Source organism: Pseudorca crassidens, chromosome 2 (assembly GCF_039906515.1).
Source record: "Pseudorca crassidens isolate mPseCra1 chromosome 2, mPseCra1.hap1, whole genome shotgun sequence".
NCBI lineage: Eukaryota > Metazoa > Chordata > Mammalia > Artiodactyla > Delphinidae > Pseudorca > Pseudorca crassidens.
Genome location: NC_090297.1, coordinates 79657765 through 79669985, shown reverse-complemented (window position 1 = coordinate 79669985; position 12221 = coordinate 79657765). Strand labels below are relative to the sequence as shown.

The following is a 12221-nucleotide window of genomic DNA, read 5'->3' as shown; positions in this document are numbered from 1 at the left end:
GTGATTCAGCCTCTTGTAGCATATTTTTAAACTGATGCAGTGTATTTTTAATATTAATGTGCTAATAAAAAATTTTTCTGAAAAAGAATAACTCCCCTATTTTTGAGCAGAGATGGTCAATTTGGAGGCAAGTAAGGTGTATTTCACTATGTAGATGTAAAGGAAAACTTTGACTGTTAAAGACCTCATTTTATATTTTCACAATATTTAATTTGATCTTCTGTTTTTCTTTTTACTACATGTGCTTTGTATATTTAAAAATCTGTTATTCTTTCTATGTTTTTGAGCAAAACCCTTTGATATCTTCAAACTTTGAACTTATGGAAGGCTCTTATAAAGCCATTCTGGTAATGAGGATGCAATCTCCAAGCTGACATGATATTCTCATAGTTTGTCACCCTGCTGTTCAGGGGGTACCAATGAAGTTGCTTTAAATGGGAAGCGTCTGTTCCATCTCTGAACCTCTAACACCAGAACAGATGGATGGAACATGGAACATGGAAGGTTTTACCTCTGAGGTGGTAACAGTGAAGCCACTCATTAACACTGAATTTACCACTTCGTTAGCAACGTTGCTTCCTGTTGAGAAAAGCTAATATAGGCTTTCAGATTGAGCATATATTTGTCTACCTCTGTGAATATAATAAGTAGGAAAAGAAAGTAAATGTCTTTCAGGCTAGTTTTTTAAAAAAAAATCTGTCATCCATTTCTGATTTATGAGGTTGTTCCTATTTGGGCATTTTACTTTTTCTACCTAACTTAATTAGAAATGTCAGGAACGGGTAATAGTATAGCATCAAGGTTTGCTTTTCTTTTCATTGACGTTTGCACACTCCTTCCTAACACATGTTTATGTGATGCCCATTTTTAACTTCTCTGTGTGTGATGTAGAGACTCCTGCTGGGTGCTGCATTAGCACCATTTTGGAGTGATATCATTGAATATGATGTTATTTGAAGTCTATTTTTATTTCTGTGGAAATTTGCCAATCTCAAAACAGAATTCTAAGACCTATGACGGGCAGAAAAATAATTGTTGGTATAAATAATAATGCCAAAGAAGGATATTTGTAATATTTACTTGTAATATTTGTTGTATTAAGGAACACACTTGTGGAAAGAATAAGATCATATTTAAAAGTGCTGCTCTGAGTTGTGAAATAAGAAGAAAATAATTAGAAGCAATTCTTTTATTCTTTAACTGGATTTAATGTTTTACAAAGTATGTACTTGGTACCATAAAAGATATTAGAAATAATGGACTTTATTGCAAATGTTTTAATTTCTAAATAGCAATTGTAAATTCCTGCTGTTCTAAAATGATATTACTTGTTATACAAATTTAAAATACTGTAAAAGAAAAATGGAAGACCTTATTCTTTATCTGAGAGCAGGAACTATGTCTGTCATGTTCCCTACTGAATCCCTGCTACTAGAGCAGTGCCTGGCACATAGAATGGGCTCAGTAAACATTTGGAGAATGAATAAACTGTACTTGATACTATGTACGAAAGGAAAAGAAACATGGAATTTTCTGTCAGTACTTCGAATAATTAAGTACATGGGGTTGCCAAATAACGGGTTCTTTAAATCGCACTCGAGGATTATTGGATATTTTGAAGGCGTTGCTAAAACTGCTGAGTTAAGAAATCAGAACCATGATGGAATTTGCATTATTTGAATGAGATATCCGAATTTCATAGGAAGAAAACTGTTTTTCTTCTTATACTTTAGGAACTTTTGTTTTGATTTTGCAGTTGTGTTTGTGTTTTTATTCATTCACCACATTAGTCCTTTATTCAACAAATATTGCCTGAGCACTTATGCCAAGCATCCTGTTAGGTTCTAGAGGTATGAAGGTGACTAGGTCACTATCCCTGCCCTCAAAGAGCTTACATTCTTCCAAGAAGATAGGCAACTCCTGTATAATGTGACCATTTCTAAGAGCAAAATAAGAACAGGGTACAAGGAAACTCTTCATAGTAGGGGCAATAATTATAGCCATGGTATGTATGTCTTCCAAACTTTCAGAAGTGTCCTTTCCTTTTAAAATATCCTGCTGTCTTCTCATAATGATTAAATATATTATCAAAAATGCCTACAAAAATATTGTCCACATTTTATATGAAATAAACTAAAAACTTAACATACATTTATGATGTTTCAGAGTAGAGTAAAAATTTTTAGGTTATTGCAGTAGACTGTCAGATCATAAATAGGATAACTGCCAGTAGGGAATGCCTAGAATTTGGAGTTCCAGGTTATGAAAGTTAAAAGAAACATGGAACTTCATTAATTTTAACTTTACTAATTTAGAATGAAGGATATTTTATATAAGCAATGAATGAAACCCAGTGAATGAGACATTTCTTAAATTAGTCGAATTTTAGGAGAATGTGAAACACTGAGAGCAAAGCAGTCTTATTTTAAATAAAAAAATGCTGTTTCATACATTAGCCATTGATGTTGATAGCACATTGTACATTCAAGTAAGCTTCTCTACTGACTGGTATTTTGTTACCTTCCTCTGGGAATGGACTTTTAAGTGACAAAACTTTTACTTTTCTGCAATATTTAACAATTTACATTATTCTCTAGTGTAGAATGTCCCTTAATAAATCTACTTAAGTGAGATAATTTTCTTATTAGCAATCTGTATATGAGATTTTAGATTTTTTTCAGTCTGTAGCATATTCATTTATATTGTGTGTGTCTGTGTGTGTTTGTTTTTGTTACTTTGCCCTACATTTTGTATATATGCAGTTTTGTGTTGTTACCTAGCACAAAGGAAAGATTAACCACTGCAGCCCTTTAAAAATCTTTCAATTTTTTTTAAGTGTTTCTTCATCCTTGAAAAATTATTGGGATCTTAGTATAAAAAGTAGAATTAAGCTACTAAAAATGTGTACTTTTAACTCTCCATACGTTCTAATAATATTCTTTCTTTCATGCAAATCTAAATTTTTTTTTCCATTTTCTAGACTAAATGTGTTAAATGGGCTTGCCAACAATATGGATGACTTGAAGATAAACACCGATATTACTGGTGCTAAAGAAGAACTCCTAGATGACAACAGTTTTATATCAGACAAAGAGAGTGGAGTTCATAAACCAAAAGATTGTCAAACATCATTTCAGAAAAACAATACATTCACTCTGCCTGAAGAACTGTCAAAGGACAAATCTGAAAAAGCCTTAAGTGGAGGCCAGTCTACTCTATTTATACATGCTGGTGCTCCTACTGTTTCTAGTGAAAACTTTATCTTGCCTAAAGGAGCTGCTGTTAATGGACCAGTTTCACACTCCTCCTTAACTAAGACTTCCAATATGAATAAAGGCAGTGTTTCATTAACCACTGGACAGCCTGTGGATCAGCCAACGACAGAATCTTGTTCAACTTTGAAGGTGGCAGCTGATCTTCAGCTCTCTACACCACAGAAAGCAAGTCAACACCAAGTTTTATTTTTGTTATCAGATGTAGCACATGCTAAGAATCCAACCCATTCCATTAAAAAACTACCTACCTCTGCTTCAATTGGTTGTGACATTCAGAATTCAGTAGGGAGTAATATAAAGTCAGATAGCACTTTAATAAATCAAGTAGAGGTGGGTGAGGATAGTGAAGATTTATTGGTAAAAGATGATTGTGTCAGTACATTAACAGGAATTTCCTCAGGTACAGATGAATTTAGGTCAGAAAATGATACAAACTGGGACCCCCAAAAAGAGTTCATTCAGTTTCTTATGACGAATGAAGACACAGTGGATAAAGCTCCAGTTCACTCTAAAGTAGGTCTAGAAAAAAAGAGAAAGCGAAAAATGGATGTAAGCAAGATAACTCGTTATACTGAGGATTGCTTTAATGATTCTAACTGTGTACCCAATAAATCAAAAATGCTAGAAGTAGACTTTATGGAACAGAATGAAGAACTGCAAGCAGTAGACTCACAGAAATATACATTATCAAAAGTGAAACCTGAATCAACCGATGAAGACTTGGAATCTGTGGATACTTTTCAACATCTAATTTATAATCCAGATAAGTGCGGAGAAGACAGTTCACCTGTTCATACTGGCACTTTTCTTTCAAATACCTTAAAAAAGAAATGTGAAGAAAGTGATTCCGAGTCACCTGCTACTTTCAGCACCGAAGAGCCATCATTTTACCCCTGTACAAAGTGCAATGTGAATTTTAGGGAGAAAAAGCATCTCCACAGGCATATGATGTATCATTTAGATGGGAATAGTCACTTTCGGCATCTTAACGTCCCAAGGCCATATGCTTGTAGAGAATGTGGACGGACATTTCGAGATCGGAACTCGCTACTAAAGCATATGATTATTCACCAAGAAAGAAGACAGAAATTGATGGAGGAAATTCGTGAATTGAAAGAACTTCAGGATGAAGGAAGAAGTGCACGATTACAATGCCCTCAGTGTGTGTTTGGTACCAATTGCCCTAAAACATTTGTGCAGCATGCTAAAACCCATGAAAAAGATAAAAGGTACTACTGCTGTGAAGAGTGTAACTTTATGGCAGTGACAGAAAATGAATTGGAATGCCATCGAGGAATTGCCCATGGAGCAGTGGTAAAATGCCCTATTGTCAGTTCTGATGTAGCCCAGAGAAAAACGCAAAAAAAGACTTTCATGAAGGACCCCGTTATAGGATCATCCAAAAAATCAGCTACCTATATATGTAAGATGTGTCCTTTTACTACTTCAGCCAGGAGTATTTTAAAAAAACACATGGAGTACTTGCATTCATCATCATGCATTGATTCATTTGGCAGTCCTCTTGGACTTGATAAAAGAAAAAGCAACATAATCGAAGAACCTATAGATACTGATAGTCCTAAACCATTAACTAAACAACAGTCAACAACATTTCCAAAGAACTCTGCTTTAAAACAAGATGTAAAGCGAACATTTGGATCATCCTCACAATCAAGTAATTTTTCAAAATTCCATAAGCGGCCACACAGAATACAAAAAGCTCGGAAAAGCATTGCCCAGTCAGGTGTAAATGTGTGCAATCAAAACAATTCTCCTCACAAGACTGTTATGATTAAAAGCAGCATTGACCAAAAACCTAAGTATTTCCATCAGGCAGCAAAAGAAAAACCTAATGCCAAGGCAAATAGCAACTATTTATATAGACATAAATATGAAAACTACAGGATGATCAAAAAATCAGGTGAATCATATCCTCTGCATTTCAAAAAAGAGGAAGCTAGTTCGTTAAATTCTTTACATCTGTTTTCATCATCAAGTAATTCTCACAACAATAGTTTTATCTCAGACCCTCATAACTCTGATACCAAAAGGCCAGAAAGCTTCAGAGACCACAGGCGTGTAGCTGTAAAGAGAGTAGTTAAGGAATCTAAGAAGCAAAGTTCTGTTGGAGAAGACTTGGATAGCTATCCAGATTTCTTGCATAAAATGACCGTTGTTGTTCTGCAAAAACTTAATTCTGCTGAAAAGAAAGATAGCTATGAAACAGAAGATGAAAGTTCCTGGGACAATGTTGAGCTAGGTGACTACACTACACAGACTATAGAAGATGAAACCTATAATGATATTAATCAAGAACATGTAAACCTATTCCCTCTATTTAAAAGCAAGGTGGAAGGTCAAGAGCCTGGAGAAAATGCTACACTTAGTTATGATCAAAACGATGGCTTTTATTTTGAATATTATGAAGATGCTGGAACTAATAACTTTTTGCATGAGATACACGATCCTCAGCATTTAGAAAATGCAGAAACTTCATTGTCAAAGCATAGTTCTGTTTTTCACTGGACTGATTTGTCTCTTGAGAAGAAATCGTGTCCTTACTGCCCAGCAACGTTTGAAACAGGCGTTGGGTTGTCAAATCATGTCCGGGGACATCTTCACAGAGCAGGATTAAGCTATGAAGCCCGTCATGTTGTATCACCAGAACAAATAGCCACAAGTGACAAAATGCAACATTTCAAAAGAACTGGCACAGGAACACCTGTTAAGCGAGTTAGAAAAGGTAAGTTTTCATGCAGATAATTTGGGCTAATATGTCCATATTCGAATTCAAAGGATTTGAAGGTTTTACTCAAATTTGGCCTTTATTAGAATCACATAATTTCATATTTCAGAGTTAATTTGTTTTAAGGTGGTCAATTTATTAAAAATTCTGATATTACTCTTAAAAAATTTTTCTTTTAGCGATAGAGAAGTCTGAAACCACTTCTGAACACACTTGTCAGCTCTGTGGTGGTTGGTTTGATACTAAAATTGGATTATCAAATCATGTTAGAGGCCACCTGAAAAGACTTGGAAAGACCAAGTGGGATGCTCACAAATCTCCAATCTGTGTTCTGAATGAGATGATGCAAAATGAAGAAAAATATGAAAAAATCTTAAAGGCATTGAACAGTCGTCGTATTATTCCTAGACCATTTGTAGCTCAAAAACTTGCATCAAGTGATGACTTTCTATCTCAAAATGTTATACCTCTTGAAGCATACCGTAATGGCCTAAAGACTGAAGCTTTATCAGTGTCTGCATCAGAGGAAGAAGGGCTGAGTTTCTTAAATGAATATGATGAAACAAAGCCAGAACTGCCTAGTGGAAAAAAGAATCAGTCTCTTACACTGATAGAACTGCTTAAAAATAAAAGGATGGGAGAAGAAAAGAATTCTTCTATTTCTCCTCAAAAGATCCATAATCAAACTGCAAGAAAGAGATTTGTTCAGAAATGTGTTCTTCCACTAAATGAAGATAGTCCATTGATGTATCAACCACAAAAAATGGACTTCACTATGCACTCAGGTAAGAGGACATTTATGACTATCTTACATAATTTAAACACAGTTAATGTTTACCTTAGTGGAATATGTGTCAAAAATACTTTTTCAGAATCCTTTTATTTAAGCTGCTTTTTTGCAGAGCAGAGATTGGTTATACTGTTATTTCTGTATAAATCATCAGTTGATGTTCATCAGCACTGAATTCTCTGTGCCTCATCTCTTGGTCACAATGCAAGGTGAGAACAAAAGCAAAAACAAAAAGCTGATCTGTAAAAATAAAATTTGTCACAGACGGGGGATGGTTCTTTGGATGGGAGGTTGATGTTGTTTAGAAGCATAGTGTTACTAAATAGGCTGTCATATTTTTGCCAGTGCTCCAAAGTGATACTATTTTCAAGATTTTAGTTGTCGGTTTTCCTACTGCTTGGGTAAAACGAAAGAGACTCTTTAAACTGAATGGATTGGTGTCTGTTGTGTGTTGTGATTAACCCAAAGAAACTTCTCCCTCTCCAATTCCTCATTGTATTGTGGGATAGTTTGGTTTTGGAGGACTGTTGTGAGTAGAAAACATTTATTTGGGGTTTTAGATTTTACTATAGTGTTCTAGTAGAACAAAACAGATGGTTTAGCTTAGTGGTTATGCACCCATAGTTTTTCCTTTTCAAAGGAATATTTTGTATGTATTGGCAAGTGATGTGGCAGATAAAAAGTTGCCATACTTTATTTGGTATTGCTAAGTCTGGTTTATACTTTTAGACGAGAGAAATGTTGTGTCTGTATAGGTTTCTTTTGGAGGTTAAGAATGTTGAAGATAAATTTAGATGATCTCATAATTTTAGCACTGGGTTGAATGTATCTAAGGTAAAAGTAACTGGTCAATGGATTAATAATGAATAAAATTACTGTAATGCTGGTTTGTTTACTTTGGGCAGACACTGGGATATTCCAAATATTTGTAATGCAGTGTTGATTTGAGGAAAGACTGCCTTGTATTTTAAGTGGTCTGAAAAACAATTTATCTTGTATGGGCTTCTGGTTAATAGGGCTCTTTCTTTTGTACGAAGAGTCTTTCAAAGATAACTTTTCAGCATTTTTCAGAGGGATAAAATGTAAGGAAGATGTGTCAGCTGTGTTGGCCAAGATATAGTACACTTCAGAGAGGGAAAGCATATTTGTGGCTATCACAATAATGTTGAAGAAACCAATTGAAACATGTTGGGGGCGTGAGGGTTGTCTGAGAAGTTAGGAGTTTCTTATTGTTTCAGCATGTTTACTGTGATGACTAAGATGTTAGCTTGTTGATCATTTATTTAGCACAAAGATTTTAGCAAAATACTTCAGATCATTAACTTTCATTATTGATTGTGCATTCAGAGTAATGAACATAAAATGCCCTGAATAAAATGTTGTGTCTAACAGCTGTTCATTGGTGTGTTTTACCACCTTTTCTCCCAGCCTTCATCAGAAAGGCTTTTTTTAGTATTGAGACTTTTAACGTTTTGTGGGTAAAACACTTTAATTACCACTTTGTCAACTAGACTTTTTAGTTTTTTTTTTTTTTATTGGTAATGTTGTAAACTTTGAAACTTCTCAACAGAACTGTGCTATTCAAATCATAGGATTGTATTTTAGGTTTAGGAAATGATCTGCGTAACACAGAAATCTGCAAGAAAGTGATAATAGGTATTAAATCCAGAGGAGCTCAGGGGTTCAAGACACTCCTCCTTCTACCTTTCCAAAGAGCATGGGTTGGCTCTAAATACTAACTACAAACTAATAATAGGTAACTTAATTTCCCCTCCTTATCTTAAGCTAATTCAATGAACGTTTTTTAAAACCATCTTTATTGTGGTACTTTTTTTCACGCTTTTACCTAAGAAAATTTCACTTTTTGAAGTGAGAACTGGATTATAGTTTTCTTTTGAATGATAGGTATGCCTGTGAAGCTTAGAACATGTGTGCATTGCAATACGACGTTTACAAGTGCTGTTAGCCTGTCCAACCACTTACGCGCTTATGCACGAAAGAAGAGTGCTGGACTTTTGACTGGTACAGGTATGTTTGAACAGATAACACAGCAAGTCTGTTTGATACAATACACTTTTTTTTCTCACCAGACTGGTGCTAGTTCAGATCATATTTATAGCTTTCTTTTGTAAGCAACAGTTGAGTCTGAATAAACATTAAATTTCAGCAACTTGTAAACTGTTGGATATAATTTTAAGCAAGTTATTCTTTTTCATTTAGCTCTTATGGCTTGATTTGAGGAAAAAGGTAACCTAATAGAGGTGTGGAACTTTTGAGTCTACATTATTATTACTGATTTTTAAATTATACCATTTTTGATTTTTAAATTTATTTTTGTTAGTAGATTCTAGTAAGACACCTCTCTTTGGTAAAAAAGATTGTAGTTCTAGCTTAGGGAAATGCTTTGTTAGGCAAAGAAATTATAGTGAAATTTCAAATATGTAACTAAATTAGAAAACTAAGCAAACTAATGAGTCTTCATTAGTCTATAGATCAACTTTTTGAAGGGGCAGGCCTTAATAATGGCCCATGTTGACAACTGAATAGATTTTTCTTTTAATGCCCCTAAACTATATTTAGGATTAATAAATATAGCTGTGCACATAAATGTTAGCATGCACATTTCTGTGTTATTTTTGGTTGGTTAGCCCAACCTTGCAGATACCTCTTCATACTGCTAGCTTGTGAAAATTTTATTAGCTTACTCATATGTAATACTGCTTCTTAAACCCTACAGAATGCCTTGCTCTTTTCGTTTGTAGCCTTTCAAGCTACCCTGCTTTAGCAAATCCCATGTCTCACATCTTAAAATATTCTCTTTTCTAAATAGATCTACATAAAATTCTTTTGCCTAAAATTCTCCTTCCAATCTTTTTATTTCTCTTGCTCTTTTAGATCACTTCCTTCTGCTTTCTTCTAGTTGTTGTTTACCCAGCTTTTTTGTTCTTCCTCATGTCTTCCTATGGCTTACATCCAATATGTTCTTGCCACCAAAGAAACACTTGTATTCACACTAGTGTCTTTCTTTCTTCTGCTTCTTTGCTGTATCCTTTGACTTTATATATCAATAACCAGGGATGACTGCTGACGATTTATATTAAAAGGAGGGGAATAGAGTGAGTTTTACTTTACTGGATTAGTCCTCCTACTGTGACATTTCAGTTACTCCTGCCTTCATCAGTCTTGGAAGGTAATTGCAGACATTAGAGGCAGGGAGGCAGTGAAAATAAGAGACTGTAGAAACCGGAAATCATCATTATTGTTATCATAACCACTAACTTGTATTGAACACTTCTGTGCGTCAGGCACTATGCTATGCAGCTGACATGCATAACACTTAATCTTCACAACCACCGTTTCAGTTGTAAGTACTATAATTCTTTGCATTTTATAGGAAACTAGAGCTTTAGAGAACTTAAGCAAGTTGTCCAAACTTATGCAGTTAATAGTAGCAAACTTGAAATTCGAATCAGGGCTGTCTTACCCCTAGATCTTTGTTTTTAGTCACTATTACCTACCACATACAGGATGAAAGCAATTGAAAATCCTATGAAGTTGGGTTCAAGGTGAGGATCATTGTGGTGCAGAGTCTAATTTGAAAGAGCAAGGAGGGGAGAGTTCTCTGGTGGCCTGGTGGTTAGGATTCCAGGCTTTCACTCCTGTGGCCCAGGTTCAATCCCTGGTCGGGGAACTGAGATCCCGCAAGCTGTATGGCACGGCCAAAAAAAATAAAAAGAAAGAAAGGGAAAAAAAAGAAAGGGCAGGGACCCAAGAAATGGTTAGGGCTGTATTAGATTTCAGAGGACTTTAGAAAATGTTCCATTCTGACCATTTGGGCATGTTACATAAATATTCAATAAGGTAGATCTCTCCAGTCCAGATTTTGTAGTCCATTAAAAAAAAATGCCTTTATCTCATATGAAAATCCTTCAAAACATAGTATTAATTGCTTATAACTAACAGATAATGACCCTCCATTGACCAGGGGTACATTCTCATGAACTCTTTATCATCTAAAAAGTTTCATTAGTTGGGGAAAAAGTAATATAAGATGAATGGGGATACATTTTTATGGGCATCAGAAAAGGAGATGCTATGTTTAAAATGTTATTAAATACTAACCAAAATATCAGAAGTGTTAGGAAATATGACGTGTGTGTTAGGCAGTCCTAGGGCAAAAAGAAGGGAAATGAAAAGCTGAAGAAAGTCTAGGGTGGTATTTTCCACAGCCCCTACTCACTTTTAAGAAACATAAAAATCACATGCTCCCTTGGAAATTCTGAAACTTTTCCCCTTGTTTTCAAAATCTTCTTGACCAATAGAGCTACATAAAGGATATTTTTGCTGATTATTCATGGCAGTAAGAAGTTTTTATGGGCTTTATTGTTTTCCAAGTGTAGAATTCTTTTTTTTTTTTTTTTTTTTTTTTTTTTGCTGTATGCGGGCCTCTCACTGTTGTGACCTCTCCCGTTGCGGAGCACAGGCTCCGGACGCACAGGCTCAGCAGCCATGTCTCACGGGCCCAGCCGCTCCGCAGCATGTGGGATCTTCCTGGACTGGGGCACGAACCCACATCCCCTGCATCGGCAGGCGGACTCCCAACCACTGCACCACCAGGGAAGCCCCCAAGTTTAGAATTCTGTATTATATTTATAAACTCCAGATGCCTATTCTCTTCTTCCATATCAGTTTCACTGGTATAAAGCAATGGTCCCAACCTGTTAGCCAGGAGGTTTCCACTGGGTTATTATAAGTGATTCATCAATTCATATGAGTAAAAGGCATTAGTTTTCAAGAATATGTAGATGCTGTATTGATGACTAAAATACAAAACAATTTTTTAAAAAACTTACCTTAATCTAAGTATATCACAAAACTGAGACAATATAAAGGGAAAATAAGTAGAACTAAAGCCTCTGTGCTCCTGGTTCAAGCAGACTTGATTCATGTGAATTGTTAATTATGTGGCCTACTTCGGAAGAAAAAGCTTAGATATCCCTGGATGAAATGGTAAAGGCCTGCTTGGTTACCTGTGGTGGAATAAACTCCCAAGCCTTCTTAGAAACCACCAGCTAGCTCCTGGCCTCGTCTCTGGGAACTGGTGGCTTTTTGAGAAAGAGAAATATTCCAGCCAGCCTGAACAGAAGGAAAAGGATGCCCCTCTGTTCCTCTAATATTTATTTACTGATGACTCAAATACTTCTAATGTGATGGTTCTCACATGGGGGGGTTATTCACCCTTTTGGGACTTTGAAAGCTATGGGCCCCATCCCAGAAACATGCACTTATCATCCACAGATAAAAAGTTTTATTATATGTAAGCGTTACATATCCCTTGAAGTTTATCATCCATGGGGCCTTCCTCTGGTGAAAAACTAAGGAAGAGGAGATGCCAAATAAAAATGAAGTG

The 12221-nt window shown here is 35.5% G+C and overlaps 1 protein-coding gene across 19 annotated transcripts in view; it reads left to right on the top strand.

Annotated features, from left to right (window-relative positions):
- The window catches only part of ZNF644 (zinc finger protein 644), a 118178-nt gene that overhangs the window by 92007 nt on the left and 13950 nt on the right, over nt 1-12221 (top strand). For 12 of the 19 annotated variants that reach the window (XM_067726860.1, XM_067726854.1, XM_067726863.1 and 9 more), the window contains 3 exons: nt 2981-6018; nt 6201-6806; nt 8717-8839. The exons of 5 other annotated variants lie outside the window; for them this stretch is intronic. In XM_067726860.1, coding sequence (XP_067582961.1) covers nt 2981-6018; nt 6201-6806; nt 8717-8839 — 3767 coding nt within the window. The remainder of the gene's footprint in view (nt 1-2980; nt 6019-6200; nt 6807-8716; nt 8840-12221) is intronic. 2 more of the 19 variants (XM_067726866.1, XM_067726867.1) reach the window with 1 other exon arrangement.